The sequence below is a fragment of the Palaemon carinicauda genome, chromosome 39, assembly GCF_036898095.1.
Source record: "Palaemon carinicauda isolate YSFRI2023 chromosome 39, ASM3689809v2, whole genome shotgun sequence".
NCBI lineage: Eukaryota > Metazoa > Arthropoda > Malacostraca > Decapoda > Palaemonidae > Palaemon > Palaemon carinicauda.
Window position 1 is genome coordinate 37,794,178 of NC_090763.1, and position 27,071 is coordinate 37,821,248.

At 42.8% G+C, this 27,071-nt stretch overlaps 1 protein-coding gene and 1 long non-coding RNA gene across 2 annotated transcripts in view; one reads left to right on the top strand and one right to left on the bottom strand.

Moving 5' to 3' along the window:
* LOC137631124 (tRNA (uracil-5-)-methyltransferase homolog B-like) overlaps window positions 1-14,367 on the top strand; it is a 173,596-nt gene extending 159,229 nt beyond the window's left edge. Inside the window, exon 11 of the mRNA XM_068362782.1 lies at window positions 14,072-14,367. Within this exon, the coding sequence (XP_068218883.1) occupies window positions 14,072-14,310 (239 nt within the window). The 3' untranslated portion in view covers window positions 14,311-14,367. The remainder of the gene's footprint in view (window positions 1-14,071) is intronic.
* A 3,539-nt stretch (window positions 14,368-17,906) lies between these two features.
* LOC137631125 (uncharacterized) lies at window positions 17,907-26,847 on the bottom strand. The gene is made up of 2 exons (XR_011041861.1): window positions 23,203-26,847; window positions 17,907-23,117 (listed from the first exon to the last, which is right to left on the bottom strand). It is a non-coding gene; the product is annotated as an uncharacterized lncRNA (long non-coding RNA).
* Between the last annotated feature and the right edge of the window lie 224 nt (window positions 26,848-27,071).

Below are 27,071 nucleotides of genomic sequence, written 5' to 3' on the forward strand. Positions count from 1 at the left end.
TATTGCGCTCTGAGGATTTGTCTAAGGAGAGCAATAGTAAGGCCCTGGAGACCTTCCTCCTCTCGGGCACTCGCTCTATCGAATTTTTGGCCCACCAGGTTACCAACCTGTGGGCCAACTCGGTGTTGAAGCGTCGTGATGCGGTGACCGAGAAGATCCACCCGAAGGTCCCCGCCGTGGATGTCTGCAGGCTCAGACACTCCTCCATCCTTGGGGGAAGTTTGTTCGAGCCCAAGGACATGGAACGCACAGCTGAGAGGTGGAGGAAGTCTAGCCAAGACTCGCTCCTCCAAAGGGCCCTCGCATCTCGGCCCTACAAGCCTCCAGCTCCGCAGCAACATCAGCAGCAGCCTCGCAGGACACCGAAGCAGGTGCCGGCAGCTAAGAAAGTGGTGTCTAAGCCTCAGCCCTTTCCTGTCAAGGACAAGAGGGGCGGTAAGTCCTCCAGGGGAGGCAAAACTCCTGGAGGGAGCGGCCGTGGCCGTAAACGCTAGGAGTGGCAGTCCCCCCGCGTGTCCACCTGTGGGGGGATGCCTTCAAAGTTGCGTGCACAGGTGGCAGCAACATGGGGCTGATTCTTGGACGGTCTCCGTGATCGGCCAAGGTTATCGCGTCCCATTCACGACATCTTAACCTCCCCTGACAGCGAATCCAGTGTCGTTGAGCTCCTATGCCATGGGATCGGCAAAGGGGCTAGCCTTTCGGGCAGAAGTCGAGACCATGCTCAAGAAGGATGCTCTCCAGGAGGTCGTCGACGGCTCTCCAGGCTTCTTCAGTCGACTCTTTGTTGTAAAGAAGGCGTCTGGAGACTGGCCGTGGCCGTAAACGCTAGGAGTGGCAGTCCCCCCGCATGTCCACCTGTGGGGGATGCCTTCAAAGTTGCGTGCACAGGTGGCAGCAACATGGGGCCGATTCTTGGACGGTCTCCGTGATCGACAAAGGTTATCGCGTCCCATTCACGACATCTCAACCTCCCCTGACAGCGAATCCAGTGTCGTTGAGCTCCTATGCCATGGGATCGGCAAAGAGGCTAGCTTTTTCGGGCAGAAGTCAAGACCATGCTCAAGAAGGATGCTCTCCAGGAGGTCGTCGACGGCTCTCCAGGCTTCTTCAGTCGACTCTTTCTTGTAAAGAAGGCGTCTGGAGGCTGGCCGTGGCCGTAAACGCTAGGAGTGGCAGTCCCCCCGCATGTCCACCTGTGGGGGGATGCCTTCAAAGTTGCGTGCACAGGTGGCAGCAACATGGGGCCGATTCTTGGACGGTCTCCGTGATCGACAAAGGTTATCGCGTCCCATTCACGACATCTCAACCTCCCCTGACAGCGAATCCATTGTCGTTGAGCTCCTATGCCATGGGATCGGCAAAGGGGCTAGCCCTTCGGGCAGAAGTCAAGACCATGCTCAAGAAGGATGCTCTCCAGGAGGTCATCGACGGCTCTCCAGGCTTCTTCAGTCGACTCTTTCTTGTAAAGAAGGCGTCTGGAGGCTGGCCGTGGCCGTAAACGCTAGGAGTGGCAGTCCCCCCGCATGTCCACCTGTGGGGGGATGCCTTCAAAGTTGCGTGCACAGGTGGCAGCAACATGGGGCCGATTCTTGGACGGTCTCCGTGATCGACAAAGGTTATCGCGTCCCATTCACGACATCTCAACCTCCCCTGACAGCGAATCCAGTGTCGTTGAGCTCCTATGCCATGGGATCGGCAAAGGGGCTAGCCCTTCGGGCAGGAGTCAAGACCATGCTCAAGAAGGATGCTCTCCAGGAGGTCGTCGACAGCTCTCCAGGCTTCTTCAGTCGACTCTTTCTTGTAAAGAAGGCGTCTGGAGGCTGGAGACCCGTCATCGACCTCTCGGCGCTGAACAAGTTTATCAAGCAAACTCCGTTCAGCATGGAGACAGCGGACACGGTCAGACTTGCAGTGAGACCACAGGACTTCATGTGTACACTGGATCTAAAGGATGCGTACTTCCAGATCCCAATCCATCCGTCTTCCAGGAAGTACTTGAGATTCAGCCTAGACAACAAGACCTTCCAGTTCAAGGTACTGTGCTTCGGTCTCTCCACAGCACCTCAGGTGGTCACCAGAGTGTTTACCCTGATTTCGTCATGGGCGCACAGGAACGGCATCCGTCTCCTCCGATATCTGGACGACTGGCTGATCCTGGCAGACTCGGAGTCGACCCTTCTTCGGTACCGAGACAGGCTTCTGGGACTTTGCCAAGATCTGGGGATCATGGTAAATCTCGAGAAGTCCTCTCTGCAGCCGTCCCAACGACTGGTTTATCTAGGCATGTTATTAGACACCAATCTCCACAAAGCCTTTCCATCAGACGACAGGATAGCAAGGCTGAGGAGGGTGGCAGAACCCTTCCTCAGGCGGGAAGAGCTTCCAGTCCAATCATGGTTGCGTCTCTTAGGTCACCTAGCCTCCCTGGCCCGTCTGGTCCCGAACGGTCGCCTCAGGATGAGATCCCTGCAATGGCGGCTCAAGTCCCGGTGGAGTCAAGGCTCCAACTCCCCGGACTTTCTGGTCCCGACAGGACCCACGGAACAGGCGGACCTGCGGTGGTGGCTGATCGACGAGAACCTACGAAAGGGAGTGGATCTTCTCGTCCTTCCCCCGGACTTGACGCTGTTCTCGGATGTGTCAAAAGAAGGGTGGGGCGCCCACATTCTGAACCAGAGGACCTCAGAATCAGAAAAGTACCTGCACATCAACCTGCTAGAGATGAAGGCCGTATACCTGGCTCTTCAACAGTTCCATTGGACCCTGGCGGGCCACTCTGTGGTGGTGGTGATGAGTGACAACACCACGGTAGTGGCTTATATCAACAAGCATGGAGGTACTTTTTCACAGCAGCTATCCCATCTTGCAGTAGAGATTCTGAAGGGGGCCGAAGTCCACTCGATAACACTATCAGCTCGCTTCATTCCTGGCAAGAGGAATGTGCTCGCCGACAGTCTGAGCAGGGCTTCGCAGATAGTGAGTACCGAGTGGTCTTTGGATCCTCAGATAGCCAACAAAGTCCTGACTTTGTGGGGTTGCCCGACGGTGGACCTGTTCGCGACAGCCTTGAATTTCAAGCTACCGCTGTACTGCTCCCCAGTCCCGGACCCCAAGGCTCTCTGGCAAGATGCTTTCCAACAACGGTGGGACAACATCGACGTGTTCGCCTTCCTACCGTTCCGTCTGATGAGAAGGGTGCTCAACAGGACCAGACTATCGGTCAACCTCTCTATGACCCTGATAGCTCCGCTATGGCATCACGCGGAATGGTTCCCGGACCTTCTGCAGCTTCTGACGGAGCTTCCGAGAGAACTTCCCCCACAACACGAGCTACTCAGACAACCACATTGCAACATCTTCCACAAAGCCGTAGCCTTGCTTCGGCTTCACGCCTGGAGACTATCCAGCGTCTCCTCACAGAGAGAGGCTTTTCGCAACAGGTTGCAGAGAGGATGTCTCGCCACCTGCGGAAGTCCTCTGCGGGAGTCTACTAGGCGAAGTGGAGAGTCTTCTGTGGTTGGTGTCGTGGGAGGGGTATCTCTCCATTCGATGCCTCTATTCCAGCAATAGCGGAGTTTCTCGTTTATTTGCGGGAGGAAATGCGCCTTTCGGTCTCGGCGGTGAAAGGCTTTCGCTCAGCCTTAAGTCTGGCCTTTAGGCTGAAAGGAGTGGACATTTCTTCCTCGCTAGAACTCTCTCTACTCATACGTAACTATGAGCTTACCTGCCCTCAGTCGGAAGTGAGACCTCCTCCATGGAACATGGTTCGGGTTCTCAGGGCTCTTAAGAGACCTCCCTTCGAACCATTACGCCAGGCCTCTGATCGCAACCTGTCTTGGAAGACGGCTTTCCTACTCGCGTTGGTCTCTGCCAAACGAGTTAGTGAACTTCATGGTCTCTCGTACGACATCGCCCATTCAACGGGATGGGGGGAGGTAACGTTCAGGTTCGTCCCTGAGTTTGTTGCCAAGACTCAGAACCCTGGAGTGCCGGACCCACGGTTCGACTCCTTCAGGGTCATGAGTCTCCGTTCTGCAACAAGTGACCCAGACCATCTGCTATTATGCCCAGTGAGGAGTCTCAGGCGTTACTTGAAGAGGACAGCTGCAGTTCGTCCCCATGTGCAAGCGTTGTTTGTAAGCACAGGCAGGACGAAGAGGAGGGTCACCAAGAACACCATCTCGGCTTGGATTCGAAGAGTCATCCACCACGCCTTGAATCCTGACCCTCCTCCGTCACGTCGCCCTAGGGCACACGACGTCAGGGGCATTGCTACGTCCCTGGCCTTCAAGAGAAACTTCTCTGTGACGCAGGTACTACAAGCTGGGGTCTGGAAGCGTCAAACGACCTTCACAGCCCACTACCTGCAGGACGTGACCCACAGGAGCCTCGATACCTTTTCTATCGGCCCTTTGGTGGCTGCACAACAGCTGGTCTAACCTCAGGCTCCTTAATGGACAAGTAGCAGAAGGTTGAGGGCGTTGTTGCCCGGTTTTAGTCTGCGTGAATGAAAGAGTATGTCTGGCCCTTACTTCTCTCTTCATCCTCCCCTCTCTTGGGGAAAGCAGCATCCTGGTCTCCGCATAGCTGACCTCAACCTCTGCAGGTAAACCATGCTCCCTTGTGTTCCTAGTATTAAGTTAATACTGTCGTGTCCCCCATACCCTGACGAGGTAGTATTGGGAACGTCCTAGCCTAGATTCCCATCTAAAGGACTCCAGGTCAACTTCCTAGGACGAGTCACACTATTCCTCCACACACAACTTATGTAGGCCACACGTTCCTTGCGGAGCAAGGAACTTGTGAGGCGCAGGGACTCCTGTTCTCGAGTGCTACTCACTCGGATTCTGATTCCCCGGGTAAGCCAAAGCCAGTGAGGTTGGGGACTTTCCACCCTTCCTAAGGGGTAAGTCACCCAATGTAAATAGCGTGGTTTGTATTTCGGTTACGGAACAAATGACAAATTCGGAGATAATTTGTATTTTTCCTAACCATACAAACCTTAGCTATTTACACATATTTGCCCGCCAACCCTGTCCCCCAAGACAAGTCCTACTTCTAAGTGAAGTGAGACAACTCACCGGTGTGTGGGGGGGATGGGTAGCAAGCTACCCCTTCCCCTACCCCCTTGCTAACTAGCGCGGCGGGTAGTTAACCCTCGTTAAAATTCTATTGGCTCGTCAATTTCAGCTACGCTGAAAGTAAACCCAATGTAAATAGCTAAGGTTTGTATGGTTAGGAAAATTACAAATTATCTCCGAATTTGTCATATTATTTCCAAATTTGTCATCTTAAGATGCTGGAAAAGCAATTTTTATGGTTTGGATATCTCGTGTAAAGGTGGTTCTGTATGAATAATCAGACTTTTAAATATTAAACTTAGCCGGTGAATATATAATAGCTGACGTCTCCGACGGCTCGACAGATTCCAAAAACTCGCGAGCGATCGCCATGAAGGTTGCGGGTGTGCCCACCAGCGCCGACTATCGGCCAGATACCGCATATACTTGTCAATCTCTCCCGTTCTTCTCTGTCGGTCTTGTCGACAAGTTGGTTCCGCTCGCTTTAGACCTCGAGTTTTCGACCGAATTGGTGAAGTACTTTGTTTTGGTTTGTTTATTGGCTTTCGCTGTGTTGGTGTGTTTCTTCAATTAAACTCTTGAAACCCTTTTTTTGGCTGGTGTTTATTGTTGACGAATTTGGTTTTGACTTGGATTTTCTCTGATTGTTCAAAATGGCTGACCCTTCTCCTGTATATCGCAAGTGTGCGAGGGATTGTAACAAACGTCTTCCCAAGGCCTCTATCGACCCTCATACTGTTTGTTCTAATTGCCGGGGTAAATCCTGCCAATTAGGAGATCGGTGTGAGGAGTGCGTGGTCTTGTCGGAATTCGAATGGCTTGAGTATGAAAAATATACTCGTAAGCTTGAGAGAGATAGGGTGAGGAGAAGCTCCTCTAGATCTTTGGAATTTTCCTCCTCCCATGCCCCTGAACCTAATCCTTCCCCTGTAGTAGTTGTTCCTGAACCCCCTACTAGCACTCATGAACCGTCCATGCGGGATATGTTTTTAGCGATTCAAGCTTTAGGCGAAAAAGTTGAGTCCTTAGCATCGGACAGAAACCAACTTATGTCAGATGTTAAGTTGTTAAAGTGTCAGAGTGGTAAAACAGAAAATCTAAGTGATAAAGTGATAAGTGCGCAAAATGTGTTTAGTGTTGCGACCGAGGGTTCGTCTGTTCGTGCTTGTCGCTCCCCTAGTCTGAGACCTCTTTCAGGCTCCCCTGCACCAGGGAGAAGTAATGTCGTAGGACTTAAGGGGGCGAGAGGTGTAAACCTACGTACAGACGTTCCCTCTTTGGTATCAGACGTTTCTCATCAAGATCGTCCTTACCATAAGACGGGTGAGACTAAGTTCTCCTCGTCCTCCGAAGACTTATCGCATAAGAAACCTTGGCGCAAGGTTTCTAGACCCTTAAAGCGAAAGTCAGTCCCTTCAGGACAGGTCCAGCGTCCTGGCTGTAGCCATTGGGGCAGCTCTGACCATTTGCAGTCATCGGATGACTGTTCGCCTGTTAAGCGAAAGCGTAACACGGGGTCCGAGGGTCACGGTAGAGGCAATGTTTTGCCAACGCAGACGTTACCGACGTCACGGCCCGTTCCGACTCCCGTTGATCCGAAGTGGGTTGTCCTGCGGGACATGCAGTCTAAGCTTGCCTCCCTTATGGAAGAGTATGACTATGATCAGGTTCACGATGATCCTTTGCTTGCGGGTCGCCAGTGCGCTGAACGTGACTCGGGCCTTCAGCCGCCTAAACGAGTGTTTTCTCGTCCGTTTGACGTTAGTTTCTAACGTTTCTAGTGCTTTGAAACGCGATGCTAGTCGTGTGCCTAGTCATTCACGTCAGTCACGTGACATGGATCCCCCTTTGCTAAAGTCTCGGACTGACGTTCAGCTGCTGCCGCCGCAGCCCCACACTGACATTCGCCGACCGGCTCCGTTGCCTCGACGTGACGTTGAGCGTCTGTCACCGCAGTCGGAAGTTGTTTTGCCTGCTCAGACTCTGCAGTCAATGCAGGTCCGACGTGATGTCGAGCGACAATCTACTTCAGCTGTTGTTGTTGGTCAGTCACAAGACTTTCAGTCCTTTCAGCAGCGACGTGACGTCGTTTCCTCTTCTGCTGCTGCTGCTCCGTTGCTTGTTGACATTGCCTGTCAAGCGTTGCCTCCTCGGCATGTCTCTCCGTATCATGAGACTCGGCAGTTGTCGGACGAAGTTCCGTCGGATGAGGAAGTCGCTGATCCCCTTCCAACTGATATGCCTTTGGGGACTTTGTCAGATGGAGAGGAGCCTAGAGTTGCTCAGCCCTCTCTTGATTTTAAAAAGATCCTGCTGATTTTTAAGGAACTGTTTCCTGACCATTTCGTGACTGCTGCTCCTCGTTCGCCTCCATCAGAGTTTACGCTAGGCCTAGCTGCTTCGACGCCGTCTTTTACTAAGCTAGTGCTCTCTCGCTCTTCTAAGAGAGCTTTGCGTTTACTAGGCGACTGGTTGATCACCAGGAGGAGTTTGGGGAAGACGGCCTTTGCTTTCCCCCCTTTTAAACTGGCTTCTAGAGCGAGCGTCTGGTATGACACGGGAGAAGTTCTCGGCTTGGGAGTTCCTGCCTCTGCCCAGGGAGACTTCTCAAGCCTCGTAGACTCTCCCCGTCGCCTGGCCATGAGACGCTCAAAAGTTTGCTGGTCCTCTTCGGACCTTGATCATCTCCTCAAAGGGGTTTATAGGGCCTTCGAAGTTTTTAACTTCTTAGATTGGTCGCTGGGAGCCTTGAGCAGGAAGATCTCTTCGGCCGACCGTGATGTATCCGTGCTAATTATGTCCTGCATGGACAAAGTTATCCGTGATGGCTCTAATGAGCTCGCTGCTACCTTTACGGCAGGAGTCCTTAAGAAGAGGGAGACTCTTTGTTCGTTCCTTTCTGCAGGAGTAACTCCCTGTCAAAGGTCAGAGCTTCTCTTTGCTCCGTTGTCATCTGCCTTGTTCCCTCAGCAGTTGATTAAGGATATTGCAGCTTCTTTGGTGCAGAAGGATACCCACGACTTGATGGCTACGTCAGCGCGTAAGGCTGCTCCTTCATCATCTTATGTCGTTAGACCTAAGCTCGATACTCCAGCAACAAGGTTTATCCCGCCCTTTCGTGGCAGAGCTCCCAGTAAGAGAGGCAAGAGGAGAGGATCTAAGTCCTCCCGTGGCAGAGTCTGACTGCCCACGTCCTCCGACAGCGGTAGGGGCCAGACTGAACAACTTCTGGCAGGCCTGGGAGAAGAGGGGTGCAGACAGGAAGTCTGTTTTGTTGCTAAAGGAGGGGTACAAAATACCTTTTGTACGGAGACCTCCTCTAGTAAAAGTCCCTTTAGACCTCTCTCCCAGGTATCGAGAGGAGTCAAAGAGGCAGGCATTACATCTGCAGGTGTCTCAGTTGCTAGAGAAGGGTGCGGTGGTGAAAGTCTCGGACCTTCAATCACCGGGGTTTTACAACCGTCTCTTCCTAGTACCAAAGCATACAGGAGGTTGGAGGCCGGTGCTGGATGTCAGTGCGCTCAACGTTTTTGTTGTCAAAACAAAATTTACGATGGAGACCACCAAATCCGTTCTAGCAGCGGTCAGAGAGGGAGACTGGATGGTCTCTCTCGACCTGCAGGATGCATACTTCCACATTCCTATACACCCGGATTCTCAACCGTATCTGAGGTTTGTATACAGGAATGTGGTGTACCAATTCCGAGCACTGTGCTTCGGCCTCAGCCCTGCTCCTATTGTTTTTACGAGGCTCATGAGAAATGTAGCAAAATTTCTACATTTATCGGGGATTCGAGCCTCCCTGTACCTGGACGACTGGCTACTCAGAGCGTCGTCCCGTCATCGCTGTCTGCAGGACCTTCAATGGACGTTGGATCTTGCAAAGGAGTTGGGACTGTTGGTGAACATAGAGAAGTCTCAGCTGACTCCCTCCCAAACGATTCTCTATTTGGGGATGGAGATTCACAGTCTAGCTTTTCGGGCTTTTCCGTCTGCTACCAGGATAGAGCAAGCCTTGCTCAAAGTCCGCCTCATGCTGAGGAAAGACCATTGCTCTGTGAGAAGTTGGATGAGCCTCCTAGGGACGCTGTCATCCCTGGAACAATTTATCTCTCTAGGGAGACTTCACCTTCGCCCTCTCCAGTTCCATCTAGACTCCCATTGGAACAAGAACAAGACTTTGGAGGCGGTCTCGATCCCTATCTCCGAACCAGTAAAGACGTGCCTGAGCTGGTGGGACAGCAATATAGGTCTTCGAGAGGGTCTGTCCCTGGCAGTCAAGAACCCAAACCACGTGTTATTTTCAGACGCGTCGGATTTGGGTTGGGGAGCGACTCTGGACGGTCTGGAATGTTCGGGTCTTTGGACGACAGATCAGAGGAGCCTTCACATCAACTGCAAGGAGCTGTTGGCTATTCACTTGGCCTTGACGAGTTTCGAGAGTCTTCTTCGAAACAAGGTGGTAGAAGTGAATGCGGACAACACCACAGCCTTGGCGTACATCTCCAAGCAAGGAGGCACTCACTCCCACACTCTGTTCGTCATCGCAAGGGACCTCCTCATCTGGTCAAAAGATCGAGGCATCTCACTGTTGACGAGGTTCGTCCAGGGGAAATTGAACGTCTTGGCGGACTGTCTCAGTCGGAGAGGTCAGGTGATCCCTATAGAATGGACCCTCCACAAGGACGTATGCAAGAGTCTTTGGATGACTTGGGGTCAGCCCACCATAGACCTCTTTGCGACCTCACTGACCAAAAGGCTCCCGACCTATTGCTCTCCAGTCCCAGATCCAGAGGCGGCCCACATAGATGCCTTTCTGTTGGACTGGTCTCACATGGACGCTTACGCATTTCCGCCGTTCAAGATCATCAACAAGGTTTTGCAGAAGTTCGCCTCTCACGAAGGGATAAGGTTGACGTTGGTTGCTCCCCTCTGGCCCGCGAGAGAGTGGTTCACAGAGGTACTTCAATGGCTGGTAGACGTCCCAAGGAGTCTGCCTTTACGGATGGATCTCTTACGACAGCCCCACGTAAGGAGTCTTCATCAAAGCCTCCCCGCGCTTCGTCTGACTGCCTTCAGACTATCGAAAGACTCTCAAGAGCTCGAGGATTTTCGAAGGAGGCAGCCAGAGCGATTGCGAGGGCTAGGAGATCATCTACTATCAAGGTCTACCAGTCTAAGTGGGAGGTCTTTAGAGAGTGGTGCAAGTCCTCCTCTATTTCCTCTTCCAGTACTGTACCTCTGTAGCCCAAATTGCAGACTTTCTCCTGCATCTGAGAAATGTTCGCTCCCTCTCTGCTCCCACTATTAAAGGCTACAGGAGCATGTTGGCGTCTGTTTTCAGACATAGAGGCTTGGATCTGTCAAATAACAGAGATCTCCAAGATCTCCTTAAGTCCTTCGAGACCTCTAAGGAGCGTCGTATGTCAACTCCTGCTTGGAACTTAGACGTGGTCCTAAGGTTCCTAATGTCAAACAGGTTTGAGCCATTACATTCAGCCTCCCTGAAGGATCTCACCCTCAAGAAGCTTTTTTTGGTGTGCTTGGCTTCAGCTAAAAGGGTCAGTGAGATCCATGCTTTTAGTAAGAACATCGGCTTCTCTACGAATAAAGCTACATGTTCGCTTCAACTTGGTTTTAAGGCCAAGAACGAACTGCCGTCTCGTCCTTGGCCTAAATCTTTTGAAATACCTAGTCTGTCAGAAATCGTAGGTAACGAAGTGGAAAGAGTGCTGTGCCCCGTTAGAGCTCTTAAGTTTTACTTAGCTCGAACTAAACCTTTACGAGGTGGTTCTGAGGCCTTATGGTGCTCCGTTAAGAAGCCCTCATTGCCCATGTCTAAAAATGCGTTATCGTACTTTATTAGATTTTTAATCCGGGAGGCACATTCTCATTTAAATGAGAAAGATCGTTGTTTGCTTAAGGTCAAGATGCACGAAGTGAGAGCGATAGCAACTTCGGTGGCTTTTAAGCAAAACAGGTCTCTTCGAAGTATTATGGACGCGACCTTTTGGAGGAGCAAGTCGGTGTTCGCTTCATTTTACTTAAAAGACGTCCAGACTCTTTATGAGGACTGCTACACCCTGGGTCCATTCGTTGCAGCGAGTGCAGTAGTGGGTGAGGGTTCTACCACTACATTCCCTTAATCCCAATATCCTTTTAATCTTCTCTTGAAATGTTTTTGATCTTGTCTTGGGTTGTACGGAAGACTAGGAAGTCTTTCGCATCCTTTTTGATTTGGCGGGTGGTCAAATGTTGTTTCTTGAGAGCGCCCAGATTAAGGGTATTGATGAGGTCCTGTTATAGGGGTGTTTGCCCTGGATATAACAGTTCCTGGGAGTCTTTCAGCATCCTGAGAGGATGGCTGGGCTTCGTGAGGAAAGCGGACTAATGAGGCAGAGTAATCGTCAGAGTCAGCTTCCTTGCCAGGTACATATACTTAAGTTGGTTTTTTATGAAATATTTGTCAAAAAACTCTTGAGCATATACACCTTTATTGTATTAATACTGGTCTCTACCCACCACCATGGGTGTGAATCAGCTATTATATATTCACCGGCTAAGTTTAATATTTAAAAATGATATTTTGATTATAAAATAAATTTTTGAATATACTTACCCGGTGAATATATAAATTAAAGGCCCTCCCTTCCTCCCCGATAGAGACCCAGCGGACTGAGAAGAACTGGAGAGATTGACAAGTATATGCGGTATCTGGCCGATAGTCGGCGCTGGTGGGCACACCCGCAACCTTCATGGCGATCGCTCGCGAGTTTTTGGAATCTGTCTCCTGCATCTGAGAAATGTTCGCTCCCTCTCTGCTCCCACTATTAAAGGCTACAGGAGCATGTTGGCGTCTGTTTTCAGACATAGAGGCTTGGATCTGTCAAATAACAGAGATCTCCAAGATCTCCTTAAGTCCTTCGAGACCTCTAAGGAGCGTCATATGTCAACTCCTGCTTGGAACTTAGACGTGGTCCTAAGGTTCCTAATGTCAGACAGGTTTGAGCCATTACATTCAGCCTCCCTGAAGGATCTCACCCTCAAGAAGCTTTTTTTGGTGTGCTTGGCTTCAGCTAAAAGGGTCAGTGAGATCCATGCTTTTAGTAAGAACATCGGCTTCTCTACGAATAAAGCTACATGTTCGCTTCAACTTGGTTTTAAGGCCAAGAACGAACTGCCGTCTCGTCCTTGGCCTAAATCTTTTGAAATACCTAGTCTGTCAGAAATCGTAGGTAACGAAGTGGAAAGAGTGCTGTGCCCCGTTAGAGCTCTTAAGTTTTACTTAGCTCGAACTAAACCTTTACGAGGTGGTTCTGAGGCCTTATGGTGCTCCGTTAAGAAGCCCTCATTGCCCATGTCTAAAAATGCGTTATCGTACTTTATTAGATTTTTAATCCGGGAGGCACATTCTCATTTAAATGAGAAAGATCGTTGTTTGCTTAAGGTCAAGATGCACGAAGTGAGAGCGATAGCAACTTCGGTGGCTTTTAAGCAAAACAGGTCTCTTCGAAGTATTATGGACGCGACCTTTTGGAGGAGCAAGTCAGTGTTCGCTTCATTTTACTTAAAAGACGTCCAGACTCTTTATGAGGACTGCTACACCCTGGGTCCATTCGTTGCAGCGAGTGCAGTAGTGGGTGAGGGTTCTACCACTACATTCCCTTAATCCCAATATCCTTTTAATCTTCTCTTGAAATGTTTTTGATCTTGTCTTGGGTTGTACGGAAGACTAGGAAGTCTTTCGCATCCTTTTTGATTTGGCGGGTGGTCAAATGTTGTTTCTTGAGAGCGCCCAGATTAAGGGTATTGATGAGGTCCTGTTATAGGGGTGTTTGCCCTGGATATAACAGTTCCTGGGAGTCTTTCAGCATCCTGAGAGGATGGCTGGGCTTCGTGAGGAAAGCGGACTAATGAGGCAGAGTAATCGTCAGAGTCAGCTTCCTTGCCAGGTACCTATACTTAAGTTGGTTTTTTATGAAATATTTGTCAAAAAACTCTTGAGCATATACACCTTTATTGTATTAATACTGGTCTCTACCCACCACCATGGGTGTGAATCAGCTATTATATATTCACCGGCTAAGTTTAATATTTAAAAATGATATTTTGATTATGAAATAAATTTTTGAATATACTTACCCGGTGAATATATAAATTAAAGGCCCTCCCTTCCTCCCCGATAGAGACCCAGCGGACTGAGAAGAACTGGAGAGATTGACAAGTATATGCGGTATCTGGCCGATAGTCGGCGCTGGTGGGCACACCCGCAACCTTCATGGCGATCGCTCGCGAGTTTTTGGAATCTGTCGAGCCGTCGGAGACGTCAGCTATTATATATTCACCGGGTAAGTATATTCAAAAATTTATTTTATAATCAAAATATCATATTGTAGAACTTTTTTACTTTTTTTTTTTTTTTTTTTTTTTTTTTAAATCACATAGGTTACATTTCGTGATTTCATAAGGCTTGCATTTTTTTTCAATAAAATCTTTAATAAGGTACAGTAGAGTTAAAAGAAGGTTGATAGATGCCATCTGCTGTTCAATGCACATTATAAGCAGAAAGAAGGACCAGAGATGTGCAAGTTTGCCTATAGATAAGGATTTGAATCAGACTAATTTTGGCAGGATGGGTACTGGTGGCATAGAGAACTGTACAAACTTCACCACTTTAATGGAGTAGCCTTGTGAAAATTGTATTATCAATTTTAATTTTTATTGAATTGTTTCCTTGGACTTTTTAATTTTTGGCTATTTAAAACTTTTCATCATCTCATTTTTTTTATAAAAACTTCACTTATGAAAGAGATGTGTGAAATAAGTAAGTTGTCTTAAATTGCATAAAAAGAGCATAGCTAAATATAAATTCATGATAACCTGTTCAATGTCTAAAATAGCTTTCTGAATTATTTATATTTTATGTCATTATTTGAGAATATTATTCCAATTGAAACTTCTATTTACTACTTAAGGTGTTTTTACAGAGTCAGACGTTATCAACGCCATTCGACAGTGTGAAGCCATAAATAAACTTGTATATATCAGCTGTAAACCCGAAGGGTCATCCATGGCAAATTTTGTACAGTTAGCCTCAACAAAAGGAAAAGGCAAATACAAGGACACCACTCCACCGTTCATACCTAGATACGTTGTTCCCGTGGACATGTTTCCTCACACTCACCATACTGAGGTAGTTATTCTCTTTGAAAGAGTCAGGTCTTGAGATCCAAATGAAAAGTGTAGATAATAATCTTTGTTATTAAATTGCATTTTTGGTGCATTTTGCTTTTAAATTTTCCCCTATATAAATAAATTAAGGTGAGCCTGTTTGTAATAAAAAAAAAGATTCAGGGAAGGTAGTGAATCTGGTTTTGATAAAAATAGAAATATTTCAGGGTTTCCATATTGCACAAATCTTTTTCTCTCAACACTCAGGTGAGTCTTGGCTTTTCTTTGCATCAAAAGAAATTAACTAATGAATGTAGGACAAAGTCATCATATTATGCACAAACTTTATTAGGTGAATACAGTAAGAAGAAATATATCAACAATTAAATTATTAAATGCAGTCAGAATGTATAGAATCTTGTGGAATTTAAATCACTTTTGGTTTTGAAAGGCTTGACGTAGGAATTTTTAGTCAGGTGATAGGGAATATGGAACATTACAACGTGGTAGGGTTTCTAGGACGGACTTTTGGAAGGGAACGGATAGGGTATATGTAAGGAGAGAAATTACAAAATTTTCTAGTCTGTACTGTCTCGAATCAAGGCATTTCAGCTGAAAATCAAGTCTTCAGTTGAAGAATACAGTAGTCTTTAGTTTGAGTGACCCTATCTAGAAGGTACCTGTGTCCATAATATCACGGTTGTCTTTACCCAACTCGGTGAGTGTAAGTAAAAAAGTAGGCAGTAAAAGTACTCCCAGTTTGAAAAAAAAAATTTAAAAAATCATTCAAATTTCTTTGCAGAAGTCTATGATGTAAATATAAGAAATTTTAAAAGCAATTTGTATTTGTTCCTACACAAATACAAACCATTATCCACAAAAATATACTGTCATATCATTGTATTAATGGAGGAAGCCAAGGATATAGTGTTTCCTGATAGCAAACTATGAGATAGTCTCTGTGCTACCTGCCGTTATACAACATACTTGCTCTTGTCAGGCATTATGTCGGTTGCTGTTCTATATCTTGCAAGTGTGGCCTTACAATGATGACGATAACATGCACTTAGACGATAACATGCACTTAAGAAAGTTTGTTTCTCTTAGACATCGCTGGTGCTTCGTTGAAGTCTTTCGCTGCTGCAGGGTGCCACCTTTCTTTCAGTATTTTCCCAATCCCAGAAATATACTAAGGACACATCACCTGGTCGTGCTGTCCACTTAAAAAGTCTATGGTCTCTTCCCCCGTGAGTGTCATCATCAGCCTGCACGACTTCATAGAAGACTTACTTCAAGTTCCGAGTTCTCCTTTGCCTCATCTTTGTTAGTCTTTGCATCTACTCAAACCGATTCTCTCCCCATGGGGGAGAGAGTGCAGTACGGTTCTCTTGTTCTCAGACAAGATGGTACATATTGGGAACAACCAAGTAGATGTATTGGTATGAGGCACAGGTGCTTACACACCTACTACCTGTACCCCAATAGACTTATCGGTACATAGTAGAGGTGTTCATACCCTGCTACTTGTACGTAATTCCTTAGGGGAATGAATACACATATCTGCCAGGTAGGAATGAAACTTATTCTTAACCATTCCTGGACGATCAATTGATCTCTCTCTTCGGGAGAGTGAGAAGCAATGTGCCAAGAACTATCCCTCATTGAGAAGTAGGATTGACACACTGACTGCTACTTGTGCACTATCTCGTACTGGGACGGGTTTGTGTAAAAAATTATCCCCCTAGGGAAGAAGTATCAGCACTTTCTGCTCCTCCTAGCACCTTGCAGGCCCACAGTCAGTGGGATTGAGAGTGCCGACCCCCCCCCCCCCCCCCTCTCTCTCTCTCTCTCTCCTCTCTCTCCTCTCCTCTCTCTCTCTCTCTCCTCTCTCTCTCCTCTCTCTCCTCTCTCTCTCTCTCTCTCCTCTCTCTCTCTCTCTCTCTCTCTCTCTCTCTCTCTCTCTCTCTCTCTCTCTCTCTCTCTCTCTCTCTCTCTCTCTCTCTCTCTCTCCTCTCCTCTCCTCTCTCTCTCCTCTCTCTCTCTCTCTCTCTCTCTCTCTCTCTCTCTCTCTCTCTCTCTCTCTCTCTCTCTCTCGAGTGTGTGTGTGTCCCAGCACAAGGTCAAAGGTTATGTATTAGGAACATTCCTTCATTGAAAATACAATTTGGTACACAGAACATTAGTTAGCATGCCTGCTACCAGCACTGTCATGGAGGACAGATCACACAGACCGTAAGTGGGACATTTGAGAATGAGAAAGGATTTCCTTTAGGAAGACGATAGCCTTGGGTAATTGAGATCAATCCCCACGGGCTCCATCACTGCTTGAGCAGTCTCAGTGTGACCAGTCACTACACGTGATTAGACTCCTCGCATTTGTTTTTCAATGACTTTTGGGTCACAGAACTTCTGTCATCTGCTTTGTTTAAGCTTTTCCAGTCATCAAGGAAGGAGGAACCTAAAAGTATTCTAACCTGTATAGGCTATGAGACCTTTACTTTCACAAGCCTTTGAGGGTTTCTCGTGGTCTTTCCCTTCATGTTTTGTCTTCATGAGAACAGATTGTGATCACTCCCAACAAAACCAATCTCCACAGCCTCAATTTCACTATACAATCAATTGTTTCCCCATGGGATTGGGCCTGCACAAATGGAACCCTACGATCAATAACAATCGGAAAACTGTGCCGTTTCTTCCAAGTGCTCCCAGCCCAGAGATCTTCCTATGCACCGGAATCTTTCAACGTTCAAGATCTTCCCATGTACCGAGATTGTTCCCTGACTTAGATCTTTCCACAATCTAAGATGTTCCCAGATGCCAAGATCTTCCAACTCGTTTGTGTAAAAGGGCTTGAGACAGGTGACCTGGCTGATCCAATCTCAAAACTCATATAATCAGCGAGACGCAACATCTTGCTCGTGTGATTCTTGGCAAGGATCCCTCCAACCAAGGACAAGCACTCCTGTGACGCATCTATGCGCAGCATGGTGCCACACTCCCCCATTCACTGGCCAAAGCCTAAGACACTTGGTACTCCTTTAGTCTCTGAAAGCATGAGAACCAGAAGCAGTTCAATTAACAATGAAGACCAATCAACGCTCAATTGTCCCATCTTCCCCCCACAGGGGATCGTCCTAATCCGTTCACAAACCAGCCGGCCAATACACCTCATAGATCCTACAGCACCCAACTTTAGTCCAGTACCTCCGGAGGCAAAGATCTTCAAGACTTAGTCTAAGTTCACCAAGAACTTTCCACTCATTCACGAGTTTATTGATATTAGGGCGGGGGGTAACCACAATGCATATCAGTAGAGGGACTTCGCCTATGTATCAGTACTTTGGCACCTCTCAGGGGTTTAACCAACCCTTATAGCGTCATCGTCATTTCTTCCTTGCGCATCTTGTTAAGATCAAATTCTATTCCTCTGACCAGAGAAACTCCTTACCCTCCATCCAATCAAATAGATCCTGCCCCAAACTCTCAACAAAGCAACTTCTGCATGCTAGAGGAAGTGGACCTTTTCCACTCACCATCAATTCAGCGATAGCAGGGCTGACAACAGGGACCTCATGGAAGACTTTGAGCACTTTGTTCTCGGGGAGGTATCTGCTGCCATGGAAGTCGTTTCAAGGACCATCTTCCTTGTCCGACCATTGGTTGGATGCAGTTGCCTCGACCTGGAATTCGATAATCCCAAAAATCCTGAAATATTGTTCCTTTTCAGGCAGAAGGCAGGGACCTTCTTGACATTCTTCCTGTGAATAAGTCAAATGGGGCCTGGGGACCGACCATCTTCCACCTCTGTGACACCATTCAGTATGAAGATAGCAAGTACCGTCCTGTCTGCCATGAGGAAAGAAGACTTCTTGTGCTCAGTGAACCTGAAGGATACGTACGTCTAGATATCTATACTTCAGTCCTACAGGAAATACCTCCTCTTCATCCTGAGGACTTTGGCTATTAGTTCAAAGCCCGATGTCTACCGCTTCTGAGCATTCATGCTCGCCTCTTCTGGTGCCTACTCGAACAAGATTTACCTCATGGGATTCTTTTTTTAATTCAACTTTTCTTGTCTTCTTGTCTCCCTCCAGGAAGCAGTGCTCCAGATCAAAGTCAGATGGCTTTGCTTTTGTCACTATCTGAGAAAAGTGTTCAGTAAGCCCAGTCTCATGGCCAAGCAGAGGATAGAGAACCGGAGTATGGATTAACACATTAAAGCAATAATATCAGCAAGAATAGGGAGGGACTGCAGCCATTCCTGTATGACCAAATCTTCCTTATGTCACTTGTCAACAGTAGTCTGCCGGGAAGTGCTTCCAGCATTTGGTGTGTGGCAGCCACCTCACATTCCACTAATCCTAAAAAAACTTAATGATTTAGATCAAACTTCTCCCTGCTCTGGAAGTATACTACCTAGGCTAAGCCAGGGCCCTATACTGAGAAGTTTCAGCGAACAGTGCACTCAATGAAAAGTTTCAGTTAACATGAGGGGTGGTAAGTACTAAACAATCTGGCACTGTCATATGTGGTGCCAAGAATGACAACTTTGAAGACTTAGCTTTGACTCCTCAAAGAATACGCACTCCTTAACCAGACATCACAATCTACACTCGGCTAAAGGGGATAATTGCAAACATTTATGCCCTTAATCACAGACAATAACCGATGCAATGGCCACACTATGCTTGCAATCCTGCTTTGTTACATTAACACAAAGCCAATATCAACCATTCAAACTAAAAATTACAGTATGAAAAAAATATTAAACAGCCTTGGATAGTATGGAACAGTATGACTGTACTCGTTGCTGCCGAAGCTGAAAGGGAAAAGTGACATTAATTTATTAACGATTTCACTGCCATTTTAGCTCTTTTGAAGACATTCCCTATTTTAAAGGACAGGCGGCTTGTATACACATGAACTACTGTACAGTAATAATGTGTTGAGTTGCTCCCTAGATAAAAGTTGACATGCAACTCTTCAGTTTTCTTCTCCAACTAAGACTGACCAAGTTGATGATGTTAACCAGCAGCTCCTAAAAGATCTTCAGGAATAGTAAGGTGAAAAGAAACTAAAAGAAAGTAAAAGTTTCAGAGCAATGTCACTGGAGCTAGAAAAATGACGTGAAGAACCTTTGGCATATCTACAGCTTGCCCAACATGCCATGTTACCAGGTCCTCAGTTAGAAGACCATCATGAGGAAGAAATCCAAATTATCAAATTAACTTATTTCTGAGGATCTATCACATTTCTTGTACAGCTTACAATAATTCAATTTAGATTGAAATGCAAGAATCTGTTCCCTAGTATATGACCTTGGGAATTTTTATTCAAACATTTAATGAAAGGCTATTATGCAAGTCACGTGAGATAGTTTCAGAAGCTTCTGGCAAGAGATACAAGAGACAGGGTACTACCGCACCTGTATGGAAGACTTAGAATAAGATATACTGAGTGTAGTAAAATTGTACTTGCATCTACATTTGCAAGGCGAGAGTCATGAACCATAGTTATTTAAGCTCAAAAAATAGTTAGAAGCAGCTTTGAGTACAGTTTAAGGATTAATAATTTATCATCAATAGGTAGTTTAACATGACCAAGTTAAAATTAACTCTCATGATCTGAGAATTAAGTAAAATTCCAAGCACAACCCAAGTTGGCATATGGCATACTTTCATAATGAAACCAGTGGGTATCGACTGTTGCTATGACAGTTGGTGTGATGTTTTTATCATCTTCATTGGAGGAACCAACAAATGGCAAGAACTGTTCAAAGGGGTCTCACTAAACTGCCAATAGCCAAATTCATATCCTCCAAATGAACACTTGGAGGAACTTCATCACCTTGCTTTGCAACCAAATACCTCAAAAGGATGTACCGTACTTATGTACCTAAAAAAATTGTGGGCTGCTATGGATTGGATGATCAAAAAGGGCAAATACTATGAAGATAAATGAAGGATTAGAATATTTCTAATACCTTGGGGATTCACAAGATTTTAAAATTGGAATCAACATGGTAGCAAGACAATTAACGGCCTACATAATAGAGAGATAAATTGCTAGAATACTGGTAAATGGAAGTATTCCTTTAGTAAATGGGGTAGAATATATCATGTATATATTACAAGTGTGTGGTGAAGAGCAAACACATGGGCACTTGCACGCAAAGCTGTGAACATGCTAAAATAGCACTTTTACACTGAAGCGCACTAGGAAGGTCCTATAAAAAATAAAGTAACTGAAAAATTGTGATTTTAAAAATTGGAAAAGTTTGGTTACAAGATTAGGACTCAAGAGTCCTTAAGTATTGTCAAGATACTAAGCATCCTTTGGTCCTAATGAACACTTAAATCAGAAGCCAATTCAAGTTAATTGAAGAACATTGTGACATGAGGTGGTCCCTCTAGATAAAGTTCCTCACCAAAGAAGGTTGGTGCTGGAGCACAAGTCACACAGGAGGTGAGGCAATCATATATCGAACCGACCAAAGAAGGGTAAAGACTTCATTCTTCAACTAGGGACTATTTGTTGTCTGACACAGCACCATTGCAGGCAGAATAGCATATGCATTTCTAAGGTTTCCACACAAAGATTACTAATAAAGCATAAAAGAACAGACTGCAGAAAGATACATATTAGTACTTGACTTGACATGATAATATAAAGTACACTATACACTATACCTTATTTTCTTTGTAATACATCAATGACAATATCAAAATTTCATTACCTAATATGCATAGTATTTGAAACATTTTCAGTACAAAATACAAACATTATACTATTTCAAGGGTTACTTGATTACTATCGTCATAAATTCCTCAAAATACACCCCTCTGAATGTGTTTTACTGCCAAAGTGTCACACAACTTTCCTGAGTTAAGGGTAAAACACTGAATAATTATTGATACTCTATCACATCGGTACATACAAGAATTTTAATAAGAAAAAAAAAAAGTTGAATAAGCAATGAAACCTAAAGGAGTGAAATAAAGTCATTATATAAACAAAACCTGAATTAATGACAATTTAGTAATAAAGTCTGATTTTGAAATAACATTCGAGTGACATGCTCACTATTCTACAAATGCAGTGAGAAATGGTGTTTAGGCTTTTTATATCAGGCTATATATATATATATATTTCAATACTGTACTGAAATATACAGTGGTTGTGAATAGGTTCCTAGATATTACATAACAAAGCTGCGTGATTTCAACAGGTGTAATATACTGAAAATATGCTAAAGCAACAAGCCCCTAAATTATGTTCAACTTAGGCATCAAGGTTTACATCGACCCTAAAAGATTTATTACCTACTTTTAAGTAACAAAGCAACTTATTTACCATTGAATGGTAAGTGCTGGTTGTGAAAAAAAAATGGAAAGCTTCAAATCTAACACATATATATATATCAACCATAGACTGTAACAACATAAAGGAACATGCAACAATGCTAAAGTATGCAATTTTCTTTCATTACTATACATGATAAATCAATTGTAACACAAAATGGATAAATTGCACAAATATATAAACTAGTAAAATGGTTTTAAAAAAAAGTTACATTATACAGAATGAGAAGGCGCCTTTGCAAAAATAAGAAAATATTGCTTAACTAATATTTTGAATACAACAGTTATAACCATTTGATTAGGCTAAATAAATGATTGTACCAAGGGGTCTAGGAGTCTCTGACAAAGGTTAAAAGACAAAAATTACCTTAAACAACAGGATAGTTTAATACAAGAGTATCAAACTCAAACCCTTGGTTATGATCTCAAGGACCATCAAAGATTTGATAATTAATTCTTGGCAAGACAAGATAACATCTAATTTTTTTTTGGTCATGCTGGTTTACCAAAAATATATTATTTGAGTTAATTTGAACAATTTCATCAGATTTTCCCGTTATAACAATTATAACAAGATTTGAAAAATCTCATCACCTAACGGGCGACTTAAGACCATCCTGCGCCCGGCCCTATTTGGCCCACAGGTCATGAGTTTGACATCCCTGATTAGTGTAATTGAACAGTTGAAGATTACCATGAATGTATTAATATTAGCAAAATAAAATGTACTAAATAATGAAGTTGGGTGAAAATAAGAATTACATAAGTTAATAAGTAAATGCACTGAAAGTGTACATTTCATGCGCAAGGCACTTAGAAAGAGGAGAGATTTAGATTTCATTAATACTGTATATCAAATCCTCATTAAAAAATACTGACATATTACACTAATTCAAGACTCCCAACTACTGTACCTATTGTGCACCGTGAATTAACTAAATCTATAAGAGCATTTACTTCTATATTTACAAACACCTGACAAGAATAATTATAAGTGTAAAAAATCCTCACGCCTCTTGTATACTTCAGCATGAGCGATAGAGTATCTAAAAATATCTATGAATACTACATCAAGGTTATCATCATGACAAGTTTACATTACCTTAAACTGTTTACATATTACAGCCTACGGATACATTCCATAATCAAGGATACATTTATTGATAAAAGTGTTAAACAGTTTCATGACATCGTCCCGAGATTGAAAATCTCTTTTTGAGGCTAGCTCAAAAGATTAGTGTTTTAATGGGACAAGAGAATTAAAAAATGGCTTTTCAAGTCATTCTAGAAATATCACACAATATAATTTTAGTTTAATATCCTGAGTTAGATTTAAAAAACCTGAACAAAGGAAATGAATTATGAGAGAGCAAAGTCAACTACAAAAACCATAGTGTACCATACCTTTACATAAGGAACAACATTTAATAAAGGAACAAGGAAGGACAACAATATTCCATATCTTTCTAAATATAAACAGTTTTCCATTTATTGGTATGACCTTAAAAAGTATTATGAAATAAACCACAAAATGCACAACATACTAAAGGTCTAAATATAAACAGTTTTCCATTTATTGGTATGACCTTAAAAAGTATTATGAAATAAACCACAAAATGCACAACATACTAAAGGTAGTTAATTTACCTGAACAGGGATTTATGAAAAATTTTAAATGGAATATCAGAAGTCTATCCATCAAGGCTTATTTTTCTTAACTTTTAAAGTTATGCGTATATTTTATACAGCCTTTATTATTTCATTACCCAAGGAGTTCTTCAAATATCATTGTGTTATGCAGACTATTATCTATTAAAGAAAACAGTAGTGTAAAATCTAAACTTTTAACATCAAACTTAAAAGTGACCTCGGTACCAGTAATAAATTCCATTTAACACCAACCAAAAGCACCAGAAGATGCAGTTTGAGATTCTATGATTCACTTGCATTGAAACACTGAACATATACCTTTACAATAATCTAGTAACATATAATATAATTATAATTGTATGGATAAAAGTGAACAAGAGGAAATCAGTAATTTGCTGGATTAACAAGTTATAATAATAACATAGCCTGTTCTATCAAAGGTAACCATGCATGAAATACATTTTATATATTGCAACTTTTCTGAATGTTTAAATAGTTTCAACTAAATTTTAAATGGAAGGACAGTTATACATTAATTATACTCCTACTCCATACAATATTTGGTATACAGTACATTGACTTAACATTTACATAGCATAATACAATAATGCTTGATATACATACAGAATTTACGTAATGCATATAATTTACTGGTATGTATTGCATTCATAACACTGCCTGCAGTTTTGTTTTCACTGCAAGTATTAATAAGATTAAAATGAAAATGCAAAAACAAGCTTCCTCTTAGAGTGAAAGATATCTTCAATGTTCTTTTTTTACAATATAGACTCAATAAGCAAATTAGAGGTCTAATTGGTGAGGGATCTATGGTCGTGGTTCAATCACGCCCCAGTTTTCTATACCGACACTCAATGAGTGAGTGAGCGAGCTAGGTTTATTCCTGGCATTCCATGCATCTCTTTTTTTTCTCGGTTATATTCAGCAATAACTATGCCTTAGAAATGGTGCTAGAGGAGCATTTCACTGGGCGACACAGGTCCCTCCCCCAGAAATGGATTTTTCCTTCGTCAAACTCCCCTTTTTCAGTAAGAATACAAAACAAAATGCAAGTTACTTATCATTATTTTTAAATTTTAGTATGGTAAAATTAAATGATTTTATTTAATTTCTTTAGAAATATACCATAAATTACTTTAATACATACACTAGTCATGTACCTCTATATTTAGTAAATCTATATCTAATTCTACAAAAAAAATATATTAAAACTTACTGCTTTAAAACAGTGAATGAGTTATACCTTTGTCATATCAATCTGTAGTACAGTAGTTTTAAACATTTTAAAGATCCATATTAAAAAATATCTATATTCATGATGTCAAAATTTCCTCAAAAATATCTTCTAAGAATAACTGAACATTCTACACTTAATATCTTTTGGGGATAATTATTCTTACCTCAAATTAAAGCTAACAGTAAAAGATTTAATTGACTTCGAATTAAGAAATCATAGTCATTTCGTTTTCCTGTAATAGTTGACTAGAATTTTCTTGTACTACTATAACCTAATAACACGACAGTATTTTCTACGGTTTTAAATAAAACACTGTTCAAACAGCTATACAAAAATCTGATAAAAGATTAGTACCCTGTAAACCTGTGATTATTAACAAGTAACCTACAAAGAAAGTTGCATAAAAGCACCACTGAAATGTAAAATGGTGCTGTTGTCATGGTATTTTTACCCTGCATGGTATACGTGAATAATGGTTTAAAAATCATTATATCAAGATAAGTTACAACTTGAGTGATATACTGTAGGTATGGTTTACCTGATGGATCAAATTGAATGGGATGGACAAATCTGTTATACTATAAGGCATAAGTGCCATTTTATAATCTGAAGAAAAAAACAGATTTGCGAACATAGATTCTTAATGTTGTTTAATGATTACGCTCTTATATAGTATAAAAACCTTCACACATAAAAGAATATTTGTAAGGAAAAAATTGATCCTAGCATGATATTTACATATCAAAAATCAAAATCTAATCTGGAAATACATACAACAGGGCTTACAATATTCAATCTGAATACTATAAACCCTTTATTTCAACCGTCTAAATGAAATTAATTAAAAATAAAATACAAATTAAATATGCAAAGTGGTCCATTACCTTTTACAGATATGAAGTTAAACCTAGAAAGCAACCTCTGATAATCATACCCTCTCAATCATAATTGACACGGTAAGTACTCGGCATGAAAGATGCAACCCCATCTTATTTTTAGGGTATCTATACAATAATTTACTTGTGTTTAATAACATCCCCAAACTTCAAGTACCATTTTATTAAAAAAGAAAGGGCACTGTAAGTTATGTGTGTATTAGTGAACTAACTTTACTTTTCTTTGCACTAAAAATAAGATTTTAGCTACAGCTTCATATATTGTACAGTAAAACTGTAAGAAAAAAATACAGTCCTATGAGTACAATCTGTTTCCTCTCTACTGTATTAGGGATAATTAAATAGTAATTATTGTAAAGACTGCAGTACTGATTGTGTCTTGTATGGGTGGTTTATAACGGTATATACGTAACCTTTGACCTATTTTTCACAAAACATAAAAATGAATTCATGTTTAGAGTCACTTAAATTATATGATCACGCTCTAAGACAACAGATGATCTTGTAATAAAAAGGAAGGAAGGAGCCTTGAAACACACCAGCAGAATAAAGAAAAGTCTAAAGCTTCAAATAACATCTAAAAAGAAAGTTGTAAAGTAAGAAAAATATATGCCAAGAGTCATAAATTATAGTACACATAACAGCATATCCCAAATAGATACCTTATACCAAATAAATGAAAGACGAAAACACTAGTATGGATGTAGGGGTAATGCAGTTTTATGTCGATACTGAAGAATAATAACCATAGTTCCTTTTAATTCGTCCAATATCTGACCCATAATACCCAATCTATATTATGATAGTGCATTGGATTACCTCATTTGTTACAAGACAAACGAGTTAAGTTTTTTAAAGGAACCTAGTGTTGTTCAAGTATGGCCAAAATTTTGTGTTCAATTCATACCTGAAGTATATAAAAATTTACCAGTATTGAAATTAGGTAAATTGGTGGATGCTTGGAAATCTATATTATATTTAACCCCTATACCTTTAAATCTATACTGGTTTTCCTTGCTAAACAATTAACTAGTTTTCATGAATTGAAAATAACAAAATATAACTTTCTTTCAATATACAGATGCTTAAAAAATAAATCAGGAAAGTGAAAACATCCAAGAAATTAGATTGATCCATAAAGTATAAAGAGTTGCCACAAAATTATATAATATGAAGGAAAAACATTCTTAACAATCTCAAGATAGAATGTTATTTATGTAGAATTCAGGGCACTGAAAATTAAAAATCAAGAGGATTTTATGGAAATAAAGTTGAAAGACGGGAAGACCTGCAGTATATAGGAATAAAAAAGTAACAACCGAAATGAACTAAAGAATGATCACTAGTTACAATAAAGTCTATTGTATAAACACTAAAAGCGTAAGTTGTGAATTTCCATGCCGCTGGGTATTTTTGTAAGTACTTTATAGTTTTAGAATACAGTATACATAACTAATAAGAAAATTATTTCATTGCTAAAATACGACCAGAACTTGAAAATCATGTACAAAAAAAGAATTGGTTTCAAGACCTTTAGATTATGCAATATCTGGACATTCTCAAATTCTTTCTAATTTGGTGAAAATTACAGTATACACGTTCTTCTGCATACCATACATACTAAAAATCATCTCTCAATTACTCATACTGTAAT